Here is a 22,372-nt window from a genome sequence, read left to right as displayed (position 1 = left end):
GTTTATTTGGAGTGAATAAGCATGAACTAACAGCTAACTAATGCATCAATTTAATCCTGCATGGTGTACATGTTACCTGGATGAGTATTAATAAACAATTAATTTAGGTCTTAATTAAACATATACTAATGCTGTGCTGTGTATGTCATCAGGTAGCCCTTACCTAACCTTATGTAAGATATTACATAACATTAGTAACCTGACCTAACCCTCAATAAGTGCTTCATAAGCATTCATTAATTAAAGCATTTTACACATTTTATTTAAAACACATTAAAACAGATATTTACAGCTAACAGAGGAGCACTTTGAGCAAATATCTGCTCTCTTATTTAGTTCAGAACATGGAACAAAAATAACAATATGGTGAGGCTTGAAGTCAATTTTGTGGTGGCCAATCTGGGTACTGCAACAAAAAAAAAACTCAAATACTCAATATCAAAAAAGTCATTTTACCGTTGAGCACAGTAGTAAAAAAAAAAGAAGAGACGCCTGTAAAAGTGTCCACGGGACTCCTCGAGACATGGACACGGGCTTTTATAGATCTTTACATTCTATATGTTTAATTTATGGAGTTTCATATTTATAAAACCTTCCTAAAAGCCATAAAAAGCCTAGAAAAATATTATTTCCCAGAGTGACGTCACAGCTGTGTACGGGCACAGCAATATATATATATATTTTAAATATAAAGCAGGTTTTTAGTTATTTATTCCTCGCTCATCAGCATTTATTTTCAAACTTATTATCGACGTATGAACGAATGATTGATGAGAGGAGACTGAGACCTGCGCTCACTTTACCACTGATTCTCGTGAAGGCTGTGTTGTCTTATCGTCACTATCTGTTCATGTTATGATTATTATATTAACCATAATAGTAATTATAGCGATAAGTTAGCTTTATTTGTAAACCCCTTCTACAAAAAAAGTTACACATTTGAACGTTGAAATTTAAATGACGTTATTTTTGAACCGTATCACAAATTACTATTCATTTATCTTATTTTGAAAACCGGATGTCCTAATCCTGCCTGTCCGCTCGTTCGGGATCCTTTCAGTGATTTACCCTGGCTTGACCATGGTTGTTTACTGTAGCGCGATCCCCCTGCTGCTTTCAAGTGTCCCCTGGAAACACAAAGTGCAAACCACCACCACAAAGAGGAAGAAAACACCAGCAAATAACAAACAAAACATAACTGCTAATCACAAAACACAACGAGGAAAAGTGGAAAGTGGACTCCTCCTGGTTTAGTATGGTCCGCGCCCTCCCCTCTCGATAAATCTAATTGGATTCATCCACTTCCTGTTTGCCAGTGCGAAATTCCGCGGAGCCAGCAGGAGGACGAGGAGCAGCGGGGACAAACATTTGGTAACTGCTGCTTAAAAATGATCCACACATTTCTTAGATGTTGTGTTGACGCTCTGTTCACACCTGCTGTTAACATCCGACCTGAGTGATCCGATCACAGGTGTTCAGATTTACACCTGCTGCTAATGCTAATGCTAATGTGACGTCACTGCTCCACAGTAAACACAGACCTTTCATTTCATTGGTCTTCACATACAAATGATGTTTTCATTTATAGAATCCAGGAAATGTTTATGTTATTATTTTCTTTGTTTGGTCCAGAAAATGTTTAAAACATGTGATCAGTGTTTCTCAAACCTGGAAATTATGATTCTCAAATGTCTTATTTTCCACGAACCAAAAATGATTCCGTTTTAATTATTTCTTTGTTATAAGGAACAAAAAAAATAACAGAAAATGTTCAACATTTGCAAAAAAAAAAAACAATTAACAAAAAAACCCAATGAATTGATTATTAAAGTATTTCTGAATTAATTGAATCATTGGTTTAATAATGCAGCAATCATTGCATCCCTACTTGTTTTATGTATGTATGTATATATTTGAATCATCACAGACACCATGATACGATTTATCACACTATTTGCCAAATCATATATTGCGATTTTCTGACCGCGCAAGTGAAAGTGAGCACTTGGCACCATCTAGTGGACTGAAATGTTACTCTTTCTAATTATATTTTAATGCTAATCCACAAAAAGTTTGACTTTTATTTGTAACATCAGTTTAAAAAATAGACGCTAAAGAAACATAATACTCAAAAGTGACTCAAAAGTGATATAATATTGTCACACAAACTGTTGCGATATTTCACTGTATTTTTTTCCCCCCACCACCACCACGACTAATAATCTGGCATCGGAGACTTGTTGCAGTTACACTTCTGTTCAATGTTGTCAAAATGTGTCTCCGACCACCTCCTGTAGTGGTTTGGCAGATCTGATAACAATCTGTCCTTGGGGCTCATTTACACCTGTACTTGCAAGTGGTCATGTGCTATCCTATTACAATCTCCTCACAGAAAATGCATTTTTATGGATGCACAATATTGGACTTTTTGCCCATATCCAATATGCTCGTATATCAGAGTGCTTGGCCCCATATCAATACTAATATATATGTTGTTCCTTTTGCCCAACTGTAAAGATCCTTGTGTAGTCAAATTAACATACTATTACTACTTATGTCGCAGCAGATGTGAATGATAAATCATTCAAACTCAATCATTTTTGGTTTGTGGACAAAACAAGACATTCATCATTTCCAGGTTAAAAAAAACCTGATCAACATTTTCTGACATTTAATGGACCAAACCATGAATCCAGACGTGTATTTGTTTATGCAGCAGTAAAGTAGGATTCACCTGTGATTTCATCACCTCACACGGACGTTAACAGCACTTGTCAACAGAGCCTCTGTTTAATGTGTCTGCATTGATTTCCATTGTTAACAGGTGACTTTAGTGAAAACCACATTCACTTGTTTGCTGGTTTTCATGTTTCAGCAAACAAGTGAATGTGGTTTTCACTGAAGTCACCTGTTAACAATGGTAAGATTATGTGCACACATTAATCACACAGAAGTCTAATTAATGTGAGGATAATTTTTAAGCAGCAGTTCCTGGACACCTGGACCCCAATCAATTTTTATTTTTTGCTTTTTTTTTTTGTGTTTTTTTCTGAATTTTTGGCCAAATAAAATTGCATAACCCCCTCTTGTCATCCCTCTGGGGGTCCGGGGGGACACAAGCCCAGCCCCGTTCTTCCACACCACCACAACATTCCACATGCACCTCCACCTGTGAGTAATCTCTTAGGACTCGAGGTGGACTCGAACCAGCCATCACCGGACTGGCACAACCTTACGGTCGTTGAACAAATCCACCACGCCACACATCCCTGTCAGTTTTAGAAGCTCTTCAAGCTCTTCAGTCTTCACTTTGGATGTGGAACATTAAACATTGAAGTATAAAGGAATTGAACTCTCAACGTCAGGACTGAAAGGCAGCTCTCTTACCAGTTGAGCTAACTTTCCACGCTCTTTACATTTTTTTAACTCCTATTTATTATTTACTCTTTGCGTTGAATATTGTACTCAAAAAATCGCATCATCGGAGATTCGAACCCTTGACCTCTGGAACTCAAGTCTTTCTCTTAACCATGTGAGCTATTTGTCCTAATATGCTTTGTTAGAAATTATGCAAGTATAAAGCCTCTTCAATGACCTCAGGCTGATGAAATATTTAAGAATATCTGCCGCTACATCAACATCAGCGGCCAAAACGGTCGGTGTAATGGTTTGCACTCTTGCCTTTCAAGCGGGACGTCACAAGTTCGATTCCCGTTTGGAACAAGGTCATTTGTGTGTGCGCTGTTCTTCTCTCTCTAATTATAATCCACGCAGCCTGGGTTCCACACACACTGACTAGGTGTTTCAGTGATATCAGTGTATGTTAATCACAGAGGGAGAAGAAAAGCGCACACACAAATGACTTTGTTCCAACTGGGAATCGAACCTGTCACGTCCCGCTCGAAAGGCAAGAGTGCAAACCATTACACCAACTGTTTTGGCACAAGCTGTTGATGTAGCGGCAGATATTCTTAAATATTTCATCAGCCTGAGGTCATTGAAGTCATGGGTTTATACTTGCATAATTTCTAACAAAGCATATTAGGACAAATAGCTCACATGGTTAAGAGCAAGACTTGAGTTCCTGAGGTCAACGGTTCGAATCTCCGATGATGCGATCTTTTGAGTACAATATTCAACGCAAAGAGTAAATAACAAAAATAATAAATAGGAGTTAAAAAAATGTAAAGAGTGTGGAAAGTTAGCTCAACTGGTAAGAGAGCTGCCTTTCAGTCCTGACGGTGAGAGTTCAATTCCTTTATACTTCAATGTTTAATGTTCCACATCCAAAGTGAAGAGTGAAGAGCTTGAAGAGCTTCTAAAACTGACAGGGATGTGTGGCGTGGTGGATTTGTTCAACGACCGTAAGGTTGTGCCAGTCCGGTGATGGCAGGTTCGAGTCCACCTCGAGTCCTAAGAGATTACTCACAGGTGGAGGTGCATGTGGAATGTTGTGGTGGTGTGGAAGAACGGGGCTGGGCTTGTGTCCCCCCGGACCCCCAGAGGGATGACAAGAGGGGGTTATGCAATTTATTTGGCCAAAAATTCAGAAAAAAACACAAAAAAAAGAGCAAAAAATAAAAATTGATTGGGGTCCAGGTGTCCAGTAACTGCTGCTTAAAAATGATCCTCACATTAATTAGACTTCTGTGTGATTAATGTGTGCACATAATCTTACCATTGTTAACAGGTGACTTCAGTGAAAACCACATTCACTTGTTTGCTGAAACATGAAAACCAGCAAACAAGTGAATGTGGTTTTCACTAAAGTCACCTGTTAACAATGGAAATCAATGCAGACACATTAAACAGAGGCTATGTTGACAAGTGCTGTTAAAATCTGTGTGAGGTGATGAAATCACAGGTGAATCCTACTTTACTGCTGCATAAACAAATACACGTCTGGATTCATGGTTTGGTCCATTAAATGTCAGAAAATGTTGATCAGGTTTTTTTAAACCTGGAAATGATGATGTCTTGTTTAGTCCACAAACCAAAAATCATTGTGTTTGAATGATTTATCATTCACACTCACATCCAGTAACTGCTGCTTAAAAATGATCCGCACATTAATTGGACTTCTGTGTGATTAATGCATGCATTGACTTCATTTTTCCATTTTTAACCGGTGACTTTAGTGAAAACTACAATTAAATTACACATGTTGAACAAATTCTGGTTTCTTTGTTCCTTATAAGAAAGAAATAATTAAAACTGAATAATTTTTGGTTTGTGGATAAAAAAAAAAAAGAAAAAAAAAAGGACATTTGAGAATCATCATTTCCAGGTTTGAGAAACACTGATCAACATTTTTCAAATATCTTCTGGACCAAACAAAAAAAAATAACATTAACATTTCCTGGATTCTTTATCTTTGTGTAACAAACAGAAAACAACATCATTTGTGTGTGAAGACAAATGAAATGTAAGGTGTGTGTTTACTGTGGAGCAGTGACGTCACATTAGCGTTAGCATTAGCAGCAGGTGTAATCTGAACACCTGTGATCGTATCACTCAGGTCGGATGTTAACAGCAGGTGTGAACAGAGCGTCAACACAACATCTAATAAATGTGTGGATCACTTTTAAGCAGCAGTTACCACATGTTTGTCCCCGCTGCTCCTCGTCCTCCTGCTGCTGGCTCCGCGTACGTTGAAGTTCGCACTGACAAACAGGAAGTGGATGATTCCAATTAGATTTATCGAGAGGGGAGGGCACAGACTGCACCAAACCAGGAGGAGTCCACTTTTCCTCGTTGTGTTGTTCTGTTTTGTGATTCGCAGTTGTGTTTGATTTGTGTTTGTTATTTGTTGGGGTTTTCTTCCTATTTGTGATGGTGGTTTACACTTCAGGGCCACCGCACAAAACAACGGAAGTGTTTCCAGGGGACACTTGAAAGCAGCAGGGGGATCGCGCTATAGTAAACAACTAGGGTCAAGCCAGGGTAAATCACTAAATGGATCCCGAACGAGCGGACAGGCGGGATTAGGACATCCGGTTTTCAAAATAAGATAAATTAATAATTTGCTATACGGTTCAAAGATGACGTCATTAAAAGTTCAAATTTGTAACTGTTTTTGTAGAGGGGGTTTACAAATAAAGCTAACTTATCGTTATCATTACTATTATGGTTAATATAATAATCATAAAATATTAAAATAAACCTGCAGACTGACTCTAACATGATCATATTATTAGGAACAATAACAGCGTGTTAAAAGTAGTTTTATAACTCCAGATTCTTTCACTCAACATGTTTATCTTCAACTATAATTCACGTGTTCATCACATTTATCAGTGAGGCCACATGACCGCGCTTTGCTGTGCGCTTACACAGCTATGACGTCACATTTTTATCATACTCATACTGGACAGAGGTAAAGGTGAGTCCCCGCGATAACACCTGCAGCTCTATTTTTATATAATGTCACTGGTGTTCACATACATCTTCCTCCACCTTGTCTCCGACGCTGGCCCCCGTACCTGTACCTATGGATGTTAGCAGACTTCCTATGGACCCTCACTGTGAACAGGAGACGACACACTTTCTGGGTCACTTCTATCAAAGTCCAAATGTCACAGTGGGGGGGGGGTGGGGGCTGACCTTTCCGGTGGCCGACACTGGAGCAGGCCAGCCACCGTGCAGGCTGTCACCCCTGTGGTTCTACCTACAAACCCTCCCCCACCAATCTCTCCAAGCTCCTCTGTGGTATTTCTTGCTATCGTTGGATGATATATGCTAAAAGGACAGTGACAAATCAAAACTGACAAGCAAAATATCCACTGTAAAAGGTGGCTGACGTACGTCATCTTGGCCCCCAAAGATGGCCACGAACACGCGGCAGCGTATCAGGTCTCCCTGCTCTGAGGGAACTCCAAATATGCTTCCCGGGTTTATTTGAAGGTGTGAGTTACAAAGCCAATGCTACATTTTTCACAAATGAGAGCTAGAGGGCTCTCGTTGCCCTAAGAAGCAAGTCAACACCTTTCCATCACCTTTTTTCCTTCCCCGTTAAGCCATCGTTAACGTAACACACTGAGACATATTAGGTTTACACCGCCAAGCAAATCGCAGTGTTAAAAATAAAAAATATTTCACACTGCCCTCGGCTGGATGTCGCACGTCAACACTTTTGAGGTATCAAACTCGACCGAAAATGTGTCGTCTTTTGACATAAAGTGTCCGTACTTCTAGGGCAAGCTGTAGAAGAGAAAGACGGATTTAAAAAATGGCACTGTTTAATAAATGAAGTTGTGTTGAAAACATCAATAATGAATGGAATAAGTGAGAGCAGAAATCTGGATTTCAAAATATCTAAATGTTTTAATCAATACCACCAGGTCTCACCCCCTTTTTTAATTAAAAAAAAAAAAAACTGGCTGCAATCAGGAGAACTTTTATTTATTCCCACCCTGTGATGTGTTGCTGGCTGAGCGAGGCTGAGAGGATCCCCACTATAAGCAGTGTGCAGCCTGGGGCACAAACAGGCCTTAGCCCTCTTCAAATAAATAACACAGGAGCATGGAGGAAGTCCGTTTGGTGGTCTGCTGCAGGGAGAGAACTTACCCTTCAGCCTCTGTCTGGTTCTGTCCTCCTTTCTTATTCTCGTCTGCGTCTCAGTGGTGCATCTCGCAGCTCGGCTGAAGAGACATAAAACAGCAGGATGTGGATAAGATTGGGCCAAGATGTACATCTGAGTGGATAGTGAACTTCCAATAGCCCGCGGGGCCCCGGCCAGACAGAGTGGATGCCGTGAACTGCATCAGACAAATTTGACACATGGGAGTCGCAGATTTAAGAATTGTGACCGATATTACAAAATAATAAAACGTTGTAAATAAACCGTTTTGCATGTTTGTTTCCCGGGAATGAAGCCATGGGGAGAATGTGATTAATTATATGCTTTCAGCCTTTTCTCCGACACATTAAAATGATTATCCATAAATGTCATAAGTAGTTTTCATTATTTTTTTTAAACTGTATGTTGAGTGTAATTCCTCCTGAGGATCAAGTTTCTCCAGAACCCCGTGTTGTTCCTGGTCGCAGGAAGCCACCTCTTCGAAGCTGGCCTTATTTGGAGAGGGTTTGAGTGCCCCATTGTTGTGACAAGAACAATGCATCTAAAAAGAGGTAGGAGACAAGGGCAAGGAAAACAGAAAATAAAGACATCTGGCTGTTAAAAATCGTCACATGAAAGTGTTTTTTTTTTTCCTCCTATTTCTGCACTCGCATCATGGAAATCTTGTCAGCTGACGGCAGCGTCGGTCGCTCGCCCTTTGAAGTGGGTTTAAAAAAAGCTGTATTTAGTTTGCATTGTGTGCGGAACCTAATTTATAGGAGTTGACCCCGGCTCCTCGTTTGTGCGACAGCCATCTTAGAAAACAATGGCAGGAAGGCTTGAAACTTGAGAGGAACTGAATCTGCTGTTTTCCAATTTTTTCCCCCCTCTCTCTTCTTATTCAACAGAGAGAAAATTTTCCCTCCCCGAGTAAAATAGCTCTGTTTTTGTGTCCAACAGGAGCCATAAACTGATGTCTAAGCATTCCATGGCCAGGCAATAGGGCCTGTTTAACTGGACACATGGGGACAGTTGTTTTGTACCACATGGATCAGGGGGGCCTTGCAGAGGAAGCCATGGCCGCCTGGCGACCCTGTGGTGACCCACTGGCCTCCTCGTGGAGGGATCAAGGCCTAGATGGCAGCCGGCTGAGGGTTAGAGGTTTAAGGGTAACAAATCAAGCAACACTTTAGTGGTATTTAACCCCCACATACCATCCCTCTCTAACTGTGTGAGCGGAGCATGACTGTGCAGAACAAACATAGAAATGCTTATTTTTAATCCTGTATACGGTGGGAGAATTTATCCTCCTCAGCAACAGAAACCCAGTTTAAGGAATGATTAGACTGCAGTAAAGTCAAAGCAAATGCATCACTGTGTTCACGTCTCACCCGAGGTCTGCTGTGATTCATGTCTCTGCAGGACAGGAGGTGAGGCCTGATCATCTGCGAGGAAACAAAAACAAACTTTACTCTGTTTCTGCACAGCAATGCTTAGAAATATAAAATAATTATGAAATGCATTCTCTGCCGTTCTTTTGCCCCTTTTCACTTTCTTTCCTCTTATTGGTTTGTGTGCAATAAAGAAGAGGACAGGACGGAGAGACCCCCTATAGGCAGTGCATATCTGCCTCTAAAAGCATCACTCAAATTTATGCTCACTTCTGGTTCCTCTCGCCCAGCTGTGTTTCTTCCATTAGTATATGCTCATAAAAGGCACTGGTGGTTGTAAAGATGTGCAACAGACAACTGCCGAACGGTCATTCATATATTTAAATTGGACATCAGGTGTTTCTTCATACCAAAAAAAACAAACAATTATGTAAAAAATTTATTAAAAAAGTAAAATACTAAATCGCACTGTACAAGAGAGCATTTTTTTGACATTTCTTCTCACAGAAAACAAAAAGTTTAGAGTTAGCATTTTGACTGTGACCTCAGCACTGACCAAACAAATTATTTAATCCACTGTGTGTCCACACAACACCTTCATAACTTCAGGCAACAATGAAGTTCCACACACGTCTGGGCTAATAAATCATAACATCTGTGATTGATGCTCAATCAGGGAAACAATGAATCACTAATTGTGTAGTTTAAGCATTGCCAAATACCAAAATATTAACTGCTGTAGAGAAAAGTAGAATTAAAAATATCCAAAATACCACACCTACATGGCACTTGAGGGTAAAAGGGGGAAAAAAGGAATTAAAAAAGGACAATTCACATAAAATAAGCAGATAAGCTTCAACCATCACTTATAATGTGAAGTGGAAAGGGTCACGGGGAGGTCAAATTTAATCAGAGATGATCCTGTTTACCCTCCCCCCGGAGAGGGAGTAAGAGGGCACGGAGTGACGCAGGTGAGAGACAGAGACGTCCACGCGGGACCACACCTCACTTTATCTGTAACGGAGGAGGAAAGAGTGACAAAGGCCAGGGCTTTGAGGGTGATAAGAAAAAGGGCCTGATGTCCTGCTTCGGCCCTGGCTCTCGTTCTGGCTGTCCACTGCACGGGGGGCCATCCAGGGGCCAGGAGATGATGATGATGACCAAGAAAGTCTCCAAGACTGTGAATGTGACCCAGCAACTGTTAGATATACAATGTGTTGGTGTGTATTCACATGTGGTCGTTTTAAAGCATTGAAAGGGAGGAATAAAGGGAGACAGACAGAGACTCGGGTCAGGTGGAGTTCAGGGCAGATTTTTTTTGGCCAGCACTTTCACACTGCAGGAAAAACCAAATTGCTTCTGCATCCAGGTATCCACCCTCCCTGCCTCCTCCCATCCTAACTCCTCATCTCTTCTTCTCGCTCTTTGTCCTTATTCTGGCTCTTGTGGTGGCTGGTCCTGCTGGGGGGCATGGCACAGGGTGGCAATATCTGTGGGAAAGCAGTCTTTGAGCAGGATCCCTCGGTCTCGCTGGCAGTCCAGCTCTCCGATAAAACCGTACCAGTAGATCACGAGGCCTGGACCGAACCTGCAGTGCAAAAACAAAAGAAGCAAAGCTGTCATCTCAGACAGTTCTGATTTGCCTGCTGTTGACTCTGAGTTAGTGAATAGATGGAACGATGGGACACCAGTGAGACCGATCTATGACAGATAAGGTCACTTGGTATTTTGCTTTGATCACCGTGCAGGAAACATGCGCTGAATCAAACAAAAAAGGCCGGCAGGAAGATTAAGATCTCTCTGACAGTGTGATACACACTCAATCACATTACAATGGCAGCGAAATAACAATAATCTGTGAAATAACAAACCTTCACACCAAGGCCTGCAGATCCTGTCATCGGAAGCCTTTGGCACAGAGCAGAGCACGCAGAGTTCAACACGTTAACGTTAGCCAGTCCAGCTGTGTCCAGCTGTTTCATTCACATTCACGGTGAACGCCAGAGCGACTTTGCCTTAGTTGGGAAGCATCGCAGTCCCTCAGAGCTATAAATAATGAATTGCTAAGCAACTGAGAAGTCCAGTTAAGACTTTAAATGCAAGGTGTTGTGTTTTTTTGTTGCGTCGCTCTCTTATTTGTTGTTGCTCTTGTGTGTGTAGCTACCACACAGCTGAAGGTTTGCTGAAAAGGTGCAGAAGTAATTAAAATGGAGGAGTACTTCTCTGGGAAGGTGCAATGCTATTTCACCATTTTTTCCCCCTCGCAAAGACAATAAATCATCTTTTCTAAGCTGTTTATTATGCCCCAAAGAGCAAGCGGTGGCCCCTCTCTGCCTCATATAGATCATACCTATTCTTTGAACATTAGCTGCCATGCATAAAGACATGTCACAGTTCAACTCTGGATGGAAAGCACCTCAGTTACCACATGCAAAACTCAGATTCAGGGGCCTGACAGAGCTCCAGTCGCAGACACTTTATCCTTAGACAGTTAACAATGCTGTGAGGCCTCTGGAGATCGAGACAGGAAGCTCGCTGAAGGGCCAGAGAGAGCAGCACAAGTTCAGCTTCAAGGTAAAGTGCATAAAACATTGAACCGGCAATCAATCACTGCGTATTAAAAGACTCCGACACCCTGTGTTGTTATTTTTGTAACAGTTACAGGAATCCTTTTGTCTTCTGCGTGGCTGTAATTTATGAGCATTTTATAAATACCTTTTCGGTTAAGTTTAAAAAACGTTGATGGACTCCGAACACATAAATTAAAAAGTGCAAAAAAAAATCAGCTGTCGTGCTATATGTACACATGTACTGTACTGACTGTGTCGAGCAGGCCTTGAGGCGCTGCATGTTTTACATACAGTACTCGTCCGAAGAAGACAGTCACATACACACGAAAATATGCGGAGTGCAGACGCACAGGCTCCTCCCTCTCCCCTCCGTGAGGCCCTCGCAGCGGTACATGCTCCTGCGACCCCCCCCCCCCCCCCCCCATCGTACCGCATTCTGCGTTTTACAGTGTGTGATTTACGGCGCTGTATCTGTGAGCAAACAGGCCAAAGCTAACAGCCCTGGAGAAAGCCCACAGATGCACGCTGCAAGTTCACCGCAATGTCACACACACACAGAGCTCAAGCACCCGCAACTCTCATCGTTTCCATGGTCCACTGCTGAACATGCCCCCCCCCCCCCCCCAACTCTTAAAATGGTAATGTTATGGAAACAAAACCTAAACATTTACATTAGATGACTTTAGAAAAGGAGGTTATGCTCTTCTTTTTTATTCAGCTGGCGTGCAGTATGTATTCTCTGTGAGAAAGGTGAGGCAGAAAAAAGGGGTGAGAAGAGAAAGAAAGAAGGGGGGGGCAACCTTCTGCTGAGGTTAAAACTGTACATCAACAGATAAAGCAGGCTTGTATGATACATCATGTTCAGGGTCTGTCAGTAGAGGCCGAGTTCAGATTGAAACACGCGGAATTATAAACACGGGGGGAGCCGCGATGTCACCAAGGCCTTTCCGTACCTTAAAGAAAATAAATAAATAGACTTTGAATCCTAGTCAGAATTAACACAAGTCAATACCACAGGGAGATTAAGAAAATAAATAACATTTTGGGACGAAGGGACACTGATCCATAAAGGATGAGATTCTTAAGAACATTTTAATAGCATTTTCAAGAGCAATTATTATGATTCAGACCCTGTGAAGTTTGTTTTCTGTCCATAGAGGTCCAGACGTGTGCTTATTACCTCCAGAGTCAGAGTCAACCATCTTTCAATAAACACCTAACTATGTAACGAGTCGGTGAAATTGTTTGTCGCTAATTTTAGCACGGAGGCCACTTGACAAGCTTTTGGGCGTGGAGCGCGGCTACAGTGCCAGCCGTGCTTCTGCTGGTGATAATGACCGCGAGTTGGTCGCATTTAAAGCAGGTGCCAAGCAGCTTACGACTGCGGCTTAATGAGAGCGAGGCACTTAGGAACAAAAAGGCCTTGAATGGAGCGAGGAGGGAGTGTTATTAGTGAGTGCCAGCAAACACGCGGCGAGGCAAGCCTCACACAGAGCCAACATGATCATATCTCAAATGTGCAACTCGTACAAAGAAAGAAATAACAACTGCTAAAGCTTCAGTCCAAACTATAGTCTGCTTTTGCCTTTCTGATTCTGCGTCTGCCCTTCTCATTTTCAGAGCAGTCAAAAGTTGACGGAGGTCAAAAAAAAAAACCTCAACAGTTCAACATTTCCACAGAACACACAGATCAAGGTTAATTTGATCTGCCACGTTTGGTGAGAAAAAGCTTCACTAAAAAAACTTGGGGCCGTGCACTTCTGCCAAAACACATTACGCGACATGATGAATTATCAATAAAATCTAGACGAATCTGCGGCGCTCAACTTTTAAGAAACTCATTTCATTCTACATGCCCGCGCGGAGCCTTTTTTAAACAAATGCCTGAGCAATGATTTAGACAGCGTAAGCCTCTACCTGAGGGTGAACTCCACGTCTCTGAGGTCTCCCCACAAAGACCTCTTTGTTTTCAGCATCCATACATCAGGTCACAAGGTAGGGCCACTAAAGCGCTGCCAAACATTAGCTTTAGTCAGTCATTTCTCCTCTCCCTGAAATGCCGGTGTGGAACCTGCTGAACCTCTTTTTTTTTTTTTTATAAAGACACTGAGAGTGATCGGGGGTGAAAAGTATAGAAGGAAGTATAGGAGACAGAGGAACTGTGTACATAGCAAAATAAAGAAAGAGTGTGTGTTACTGACAAATGGCCTGTTCCTTGGAGGTCAGTCTCCGTGTATGGACAGCTGCATATGGGAGCTTATTTACCAGGTCAGATAATGGTGGTGTAATGTGTTTGTATGTGTGTGGAGTTTGAGCACAGGGCAGCGACCTAGGATGCACATGACCCTGCAACTGATTGTGTATTTTAATGGCCATGCAGTAGCTGTTTGTGACGATGAAGTCGGTTCTGATAACACAAGCGTTTGTGCACACAAATAGGGTATTTAAAGGCACAAGGGATGTCCTCAAAGAGGGACGTATACAGTACATCCTTTTGTCTGTACGTAACAGGAGATGAATGGGAGAGTTAACCTCTCACAGGAGAGTTATTTACTTGTAGATCTAAAAATAGAACCTCTCTTATTTTCTTTATGGGGAAGGAAAAGTTCAGCTCAGCTCCGGTATGTAAAACACAAATACACGGCAGCTCAAACCCTCACAAGCTCCATAATTAAGGTGGAATAGAGAGCAATAAAAAAGGAAAACATCTCCTGCCAGGTATAATTCTCACAGACGTTTTTATGCTTTCTATCGATGGGGTATGGAAATGGAAAGTGGCACGGACGCGGTTCCTCTTTGTCACCGTTGGAGGTAGAGAGTGTTTTATGTGTGGAGGTGTGGAGGTGTGTAATGTGTGAGTTTGAGGGGCACGGGAGGTCACGTCCAGTCAGTTTGTCATGAATCGCACACAGGCAAGATGGAAAATTTACGCGTATTTGATGTCAATTTTGCTCGTGTACAATAGCCAAATAAAAATGTAAAGTTTATAATCAATCATAATAAAAATAGCTCGACATAAGTGGTGTTAAAGATGTGTTAACTAAACTTTTATTAACTTAGAAAGACAAAATAATTCACACATGCACCACTGGGATTACTACATTTACATACACATATTTGTGAATCTGTTGGTTAAAACAAAGTAAAAGAAGCATTTACTAATTCCAGTAAAGTTCATTAAAATGATCCTGAATAAATGTGACCATGCAGTTTAAATCTTCCACTTCCTCAAACTCCTCAGCCCACTAATCTGAATCTTATCACCTTACACACACATGTACACAATGTGACTCAATTTATCAAACGGTTGATTGATTATTTAGCTATAGCTGATGCACGATTATGTGAATGCACTAAGAAGCTATTGATGGTCAATAGGTAGACATGGAGAGCACAGATCCACAGCACCATTTGGTCCTGGTTAGGCTCTGTTTGCACAATATCATGCTTCCCAAACATCCTCCAGCCAAGAGGAGAGTAGGGGGGTCTTAATCAGTGTTTGGAACTCGTTAAGTCCCTTAACTGAGCATGTCGCCTACCACATTAGCAACACATATCAGAAGGAACAAGTGTGTGTTGTGTGTGTAACGTGCACGCGTCCTCTGCTAGATCTACGGCGTCATGGTCCAATGCTCTCTGACACACCGCGGCTCTGCTTTGGATGTGGAGCGAAACCAAACAAGGTGTGGTCTGGTTTTGTCTTAAGTCTGTTAAGTGTTTCAGGAGGAGTCGGTTCCAAACGGCACTGGAGACGGCTGCACACGACAAAACAACCTTTACCGACGACAGCTCCGTGATGACACCAGAACAGTGCAGATTAAAGTTTGATTGGAGTCATGGAACAACTTATATTTCAAAGACTTTCCATCCACCGTTACAGACTTGATAACAGAAATATTCAGTCTCTGTATTATGATCTTGCTGTGTAAAGGGTTAACAGAGCTCACCTGATCTTCTCTCCCATATAATGACCTTCTATATCATGAAAATGGCTTCCTCTCTTCAGTTATGACACACTCAATGGGTATTCATTAACACTTGCTGCTAATATTATTAAATTATATTATAGCAAGGACTGCATAAAGCAAGCACTCAACTGAAATCATGAGTAGGCAGTAATCATGTCTTTGAATCGGCATGACTATAAATACATATTTAACGCACACACAGCTCAGAATATAAAAGGTAAAAAAATATCAGATGATATCAGATGAGGCTCATTAGTCTCCAAAGCCAAACAGTGCCCACAGTGCTAATTTGGCAACCTGTCTAGAGAATCCCTCTAGCCTTTGATGAGTCCCCATGTCTGTAAGTCCTGCTTGGAGACAGGAAGCTCCCTGTGGTGGCAGGCGAGCAGGGGCTGGGGGGGCTGGGAGTCTGTGCAGACACAGAGAGGACTACAGCGTCAGGGGGATACATGCTCCTTTAACCTGTTATTGTGAACTCCCAGCAGCCCTGGCCGATAATTGCCACCTGTCTCTGGAGGATACGCAGTCAAAAAGCAGGCAGAGAGAGAGAGAGACGGCCATTTTGTGTCTGTCGCTGCTCCGCCGCCCTGGACATCCTGGTCCTTACGTCTGCCCTGAACCCTGGTGGGGTAATGTGTTTTCAATTTAGGATGATCCCCCCCCTACAACAGGCCCGAGCCCTAATCAACAACAGTTTGTAGTGTAACCCTATCTGCCCTTGCAGGGGCAGCGTCAGCCTGACTGGGCGCCTGCAGACCTGATGTGTCCAGCTGAGGAACCGAGTCATGATGTGTGTATGTATATGGATGATATCATGTTTGTATACGAGGATGTGAGGTCACAGAATGTGTGCCTGATACACCGCCATTTGTTCTCCACCTGAAATGAACATGTAAACACACACAAATAAGTTGCACTAGATGCTGCTTTACTGCTCGATTAAATTATAGGGACAGCATCGTGTTCTGGAAATTAAAGAAACCACAGGAGCCTGGTTTAAGACGTTGTGTTCAGTCCTGTTACCAATGATTTCGCACAAGAGTTAATCACATGGTTCTGTTCTAGAAACCTGTTCTTTTTACCCCGAATGTCTCCTTTCAGAGTGCGCCACATACAGTTTAACTTCTACACAGATGACAGCCAGCTGTATTTATTTGCAAAGCCAGATGAAAGTTATCGGGGAGTCAAAACTTCAGGAAAGTCTTTAAAGACATTTCTACAGTTTTACTGCAGGAGAAGTAATCATGTATATGATGAAAATTAGAAATATTTTACCTCAAAATTATAAATATTATTGAGTATTTTTTACCTCTACACATGACAACTGTAATCCTGTATTGTCAGAGTGACCCAATAAGTGAGATTCAAGAAAGCTGATGTACTAACATCAGCAGTAATTACAAAATAAGCCCCTCTGCATGGGCTCCATGAGTAATACTCAAAATCTCCTTAAGTAGAGAAGCCCTTAATGATAACAGGATCTTCCCTGGTCATTGTTCAATATAACCATCAACAAACAGGCAGTTAAAAAATATATAAATTGAACATTTACTCAGAAATTAAACAACTACAATGGAGACATTTACCAATTAAGCCTCTAAAGCTTAATTGTCCACTGGCTCCGTTTCAGATATCAGTCTGCAGTTTCACTTCTGGACAGAAAAGTAAGTCATGGGAAAGGCAGGTGTGAATGTTTGTTGTGTTCGCCCTCCTGGCCTCTGCATCCATGAAGAACAGAAACTCGGCCCCAAAATTAGAGTGTGGCCTCTAAAGTCTCCCTGGGAGAAAGAGAGAAAAAAAAGAGGCCTGGCTTTCGTCCAAGTCAGCACCTTTGGAAGTGCAGTCGTGTTACCGCCACTAAATCAACATGTCAGCACCCGGGCCGGTGAACTTCTTCACCCAGACTCTAGCGCTCGCAGCTACCTCACGCACCTAATGAAACGGCATGAAAGTCCATCTGTCTGCTGAAATGTAAAAGAGGGAAATGTATTTCTTTTACCTTTTAAGTGTTGCAACGTTATTATCATTAACAGACACAGAAACCTGCTGTGACAAAACCGGTGAATACCAGGTTGAAATATCCTCACCGTCAACCTTGGCCTTTGAGGCCAAAATGGAACTGTCTCACTTTGGGGGCAAATTTGGAGATGAACGAATGCTGGCGAAGGACCACAGAAAGCAGTGTGCTTACTCGGCAGTCTGTTTACATTCCTGAGGGCAATTTTAGCCCCTGGGGGTGAACTGAGCAGGGGGTGGGAGGGGAGGGGGGGCTGACATGTTGTTGGGGCTTGTCAGAGGTGGACGGGCAAGTCAGCACAGTGGCGGCACCTGGACATGTGGGTGGTACACGGAAGAACACGCATACAAGCACCCAGCAAACAAACCACACGAGCATTGACTTATATGTTAGATTTAAAACTGAGATTTTCTTTGCTTGCATCTTCAAGCAAAAAGACAATGAAAACCACAGAAATCTGTCCGACAGGCCCACCACAGAGCACCATTATCCTCATACAACACAGGGTGACCTCCAGTGTTTTCACTGATGATCTCAGGGCGTAAATCTAATTTCATTGTCGTTTTTAAAAATTTGCTATGCAAACAAAACAATCATTCAGGGCTCAGGACTCACAGAGGGCTTCTGTCTGTGTGCGTGTTGGGATTTGTCTTTTTATTACTCCCAGCCCAGAGTGTCCCTTCAAAGGGCAAGAAAGCAAGACGTCCATGTGTGTTTGCAGTGCGACTGCGTGTGTGTAAGCGAGAAGGGGGAGGAGACGGCCAGAGAAAGAGAGAGAGGGAGGAGGAGGAGAGACTCGGAGCTTATCGAAACTAATTAGGCGAGGGATCAGGATGGAAGTTAAATACTGAGCTACATGTAATGAAAGAAGCCGAGTGGGGGACATCTAGGGGTCAGGCCCACACCAAACAGTGGTCCTCAGGCAATCTGGTATTGATTTTCACTTGTTTGGGGAAAGAAGGTGGACGTGGAGGGAGGGAGGTAGGGAGGGAGGCGAGGAGAGGAGAGAGAGACAGTAGGGGCAGAGTCTAAGGGTCTCCCGAGTTGTCAACTTGACAGTTTAACCCCCTTTTGGAGGAGAACAAACAAACAGAGGGATCTCCTGAGCTGACAGCGTTGATCTGTCACAGCGATGACACCGCAAAGCCCCGACAATGCCCACACAGGAGGGAGGGAGGGCGGGCGGATGGATATAGATATGCACACGCACATTCCCCAAACCCTGAGAAGATACGACCTGTGTTCTGCTAAAGATCTGAGAGAATCTGCACTTAGAAACATTTAAGGACAGGAAATAAATCCAATGATTTAGACTATTGAAACTATAAAGATCAAATAAAGAATACATATTTAAACAATTATTAGTCTAGTCTCTAATGAAGCAATATAGGTCAATGTCTGCAACTCCACAGACACACAGACGTCAGCACTCCTCCCCTGTCACTCAAAGTTGGAGGGGCCGTCACCCCGAGCACCTTTCCTCTCATGTCCTTAAACACTTGAAGACCCCTTTCTCTTTTCCCCCTCAAACTGCCTCATGGCTTTGTCACAAACTGTCCCCCCCGCCCTTCGCTAAAGGCTGTCCACATCAAATTAGAGTGGCCCCTGCAGTCCCTATTACGGCCTGGGAACGCTCCATCATGACGTATGCTACGGGGGTCCCTCACTTGTCAGCAGTTGTCAGACAGATAGGGGAGTGTGGAAGCACACACAGTTGACAGGTAATCTTAATGTCTTCAATTAGCCCAATTAGGGCTGTCATAAACAATTCCAAAAGTGCTCGACCAACACAAACAGATAAACGCACACGCACAAGTGCACACAGGCACACACTCGCACAACAAGGTCTGCGGGGTATTAATGAGAAGGGTAATGGATATATCAGCGGATGGTTGACTTGTCTTTTGTTTCAGGGGTGTGTGTGTGTGTGTGTGTGTGTATGTGTGTGTGTGGGGGGGGGTGTCCCTTGCTCTCAGCTGTACACTGCTGGCTGCTACCTGGTCAGTTCAAATTGTACTATCTCCTTTCATTAGCGCGTTGCCGGATGAGAATCTGAAAGGCTGTGACAAAATTCATTTGAGACGAGCCGGAGCAGATTGCCTGAAGCAGGTGCTGCATGGGAGATAAAACAAAAGCTGTGTCCATGTGTGTGTGTGTGCATGAGAGAGGAGTCTTCACATTCTGTTCTTTTTCTTGCTATGGTAAATGAGTAATGACACAATAGTATTTCTGGAAAAAAAAATAGAAAAAGAAAGAGCAGGGAGCAGAGAGGAATTGGCCGAGTGCACACGATTACAAAACTGTGGAGAAATCCAAATATTGTTTTTAGCGTGACTAAACAGGCCAACACCTTTTCTGTGTGATAACTAACAGAGTTTGATTCGGACTCTCCTTTTTTACGCTATCTTATCGCAGAGCAACGTTGACACACACTACATCATCGGCTTTTGTCCTCTAACCTTTTTCTTTAAATTCATCCATTTGCATTCACTTCATCACTGCATCATTTTCTAAGAGAAAAAAAACTAAGGTAATAATATGGTGAACGGTGAAATCCCAAGGCACAAAGAGTCAAACTGGGACAAGACAAACCAACTATCACCTATCAGCAAAGTCAGTGATGGACCTCTAACTCTACCTCTGATCTTTACCTCAAGTGACGGCTGGAATGCCATCTGATGAGGAAAAAAAGAAGGAAGGAAAGAGAAGAGAAAAGCCGTCACTGGGAAGTTGTAATAGGAAATTGCTCTTGGCAACTATTTGTTCAAGCACTGGATTTTTTTTTTTTTTTGTCGTTTTTATGCCAACCCAGCGAGACCCCATTGGAAAACAGGGCAGGTCCCCCTAATGAGTAATCTATTTCAAAGCAGTCGTGTCTGGGCATGACAGTTTACTGAGAGGCTTGAAGAACTGGTAATTACCAGTGTTACGGGGCAATTAATGCATATTACACTGCAGCACTCATGGCGGTGACTGTCAGCTCCCCAATAAAAATGAGCACTCTTCAGCTAAAGGGTGACATTAATTGGGCCCTTAATGACTATGCAGAGGAACCAAGCCAAATAGGAACAAAACAGGGGACTCACTCTGACTCCAGCAGAGGGCTGGAAATTGGACTAAAAATGAGATTAATTGCTGTTTAGAAAAAAAAGGGGAAAATGTGGCAAGGGGAAGGGAGAGAAAGAGGCTGGAATTATAGGGTGCAGAGAGCAAGTGCTCCACATACAGATGACAATTACATTTATTATTTTATACTGTATGTTCTTTACCTTCAAAGGTTTTTTATTGGAACCATTTAAACTTCAACGTGGCAACCAACAACTATTTTCTTTAGAAAGGTGAAGATAATTAAGGAATAATTGAGCAGACTGAAGATTTTTTTTTGTTTTGGTGGCCGTTGTTCATGTGTGCGTTTGTGTGTGTGTGTGTGAGTGAGAGAGTACCTTCTCAAGTTAATGAAGCGGGATCTCCTTTTTCACAAAGATGTCAGCGCACAAACACAGGAAACCTCAACAATATGCTAAATCTGGCAAGTAGAGATAAGTTTTTTTTTTTAAAGACCATTTTTTTGTCTTTCCTCTATAAAAAGGTAACTTTTTTTCTCATGCCGGCTGCAGTTGCGGCTGATTTTTGTTTTAGTTTGGATGCGGTTACGAAGGCAATATCATATCATACAGTATGGATATGCATGTATAGCTTTGGGGGCTTTGCCTCACTGCATAAATGGCCACACATATCGCACCCACACACTGTACATACAATGAGCTCAAGATCATCTTCATTTTGGTGAAAGGGTGCTTTTTAAACAGCATAAAGAAGGATAAAATAAGTATATATAGATGCAATATTTTCCATAATGTGTGATAGAAGTATTGTGAATTTCTGGGTTACAGATATTCTTATGAAGCCTTAGGCCTGAAGTATATTTTTGCACTCAGCAAAGCTTAAATCAAATGTAAATCTGGCAAATTGCAGGCCTTCCACCCTGGCGATGTTTGCTTAGATGGAGAGATTTTGTGCATGTTACTAAAGCCAGGCACATGCAGGCAAAAACCACCTGAATATGCATTCACCAAGTGATAAAAAATATCAGCATGCAAAACATGCCGTCATTTGCATACATTTTTGATTCTGGATTTCCGCGCTATTTAAATATGCAGTTAGAAATAGTCCAGCACTGCCTCTTGCGCTGTCACGCTGCACACTCACACTGTCATTGGTCCTGATAGAACTCTTCCTCTTCAAAGGGAGCTTTGCAATAAAGAAGAGAACGAGCAAATATTTGAATTGCAAAAACACATCATCTTGCGAAGGGGAGGAAAAAAATCCAAGGGAACTTTTTTAAAGACACCCGCAAACCCACAAGAAAGCCAGCATATTCATAGCGTAAGCACTCTTCTTGCTAATTTACCATATCCAAATTTGTGTAATGGGATATGACACATTTTAGAGGGGATTGCAGGGGGGGGAAAAAAAACTTTAATTTGAGGAGAAAACCATAAAATGCTTAAGCTGCCCCTGTATTTAACTGAAATCCACCACACAAATCCAGGTTCTCAGACAACCTGACATCGGTTTGATTACAGACCGGAGTGTAATTAGCTACTTAAGTTATCATCTGCAAGGTTGGAATGAGCAGCACTCGCTATTTCAGCAAATGTTAAGAAACCTTTAGCTTCAGCAGCAGCAGCAGCAATGTTTCCCCTCAGGATTCAGCAGAGCCAGTTTACAACATGTAACCACTCCAGGAGAATCTCCAGCTTCCACATTTTTGCAGAAGTTAGTGAAAGAAAGCGCAATAAATAACGTTAATGACAAATCAGTAATGTGATTCATAGCATATTTGAAAGCATGAGGTCCCCGAAAAT

At 42.2% G+C, this 22,372-nt stretch overlaps 1 protein-coding gene across 1 annotated transcript in view; it reads right to left on the bottom strand.

Moving 5' to 3' along the window:
• Positions 1 to 9,499: 9,499 nt before the first annotated feature.
• Positions 9,500 to 22,372, bottom strand: part of cdin1 (CDAN1 interacting nuclease 1) — a 47,642-nt gene continuing 34,769 nt past the window's right edge. The window contains exon 12 of the mRNA XM_083910709.1: positions 9,500 to 10,537. Within this exon, the coding sequence (XP_083766835.1) occupies positions 10,381 to 10,537 (157 nt within the window). The 3' untranslated portion in view covers positions 9,500 to 10,380. The remainder of the gene's footprint in view (positions 10,538 to 22,372) is intronic.

The sequence above is a fragment of the Microchirus variegatus genome (assembly GCF_963457635.1).
Source record: "Microchirus variegatus genome assembly, chromosome: 2".
In the NCBI taxonomy this organism is placed as follows: Eukaryota; Metazoa; Chordata; class Actinopteri; order Pleuronectiformes; family Soleidae; genus Microchirus; species Microchirus variegatus.
This window is presented reverse-complemented; position numbering and strand designations above follow the sequence as displayed.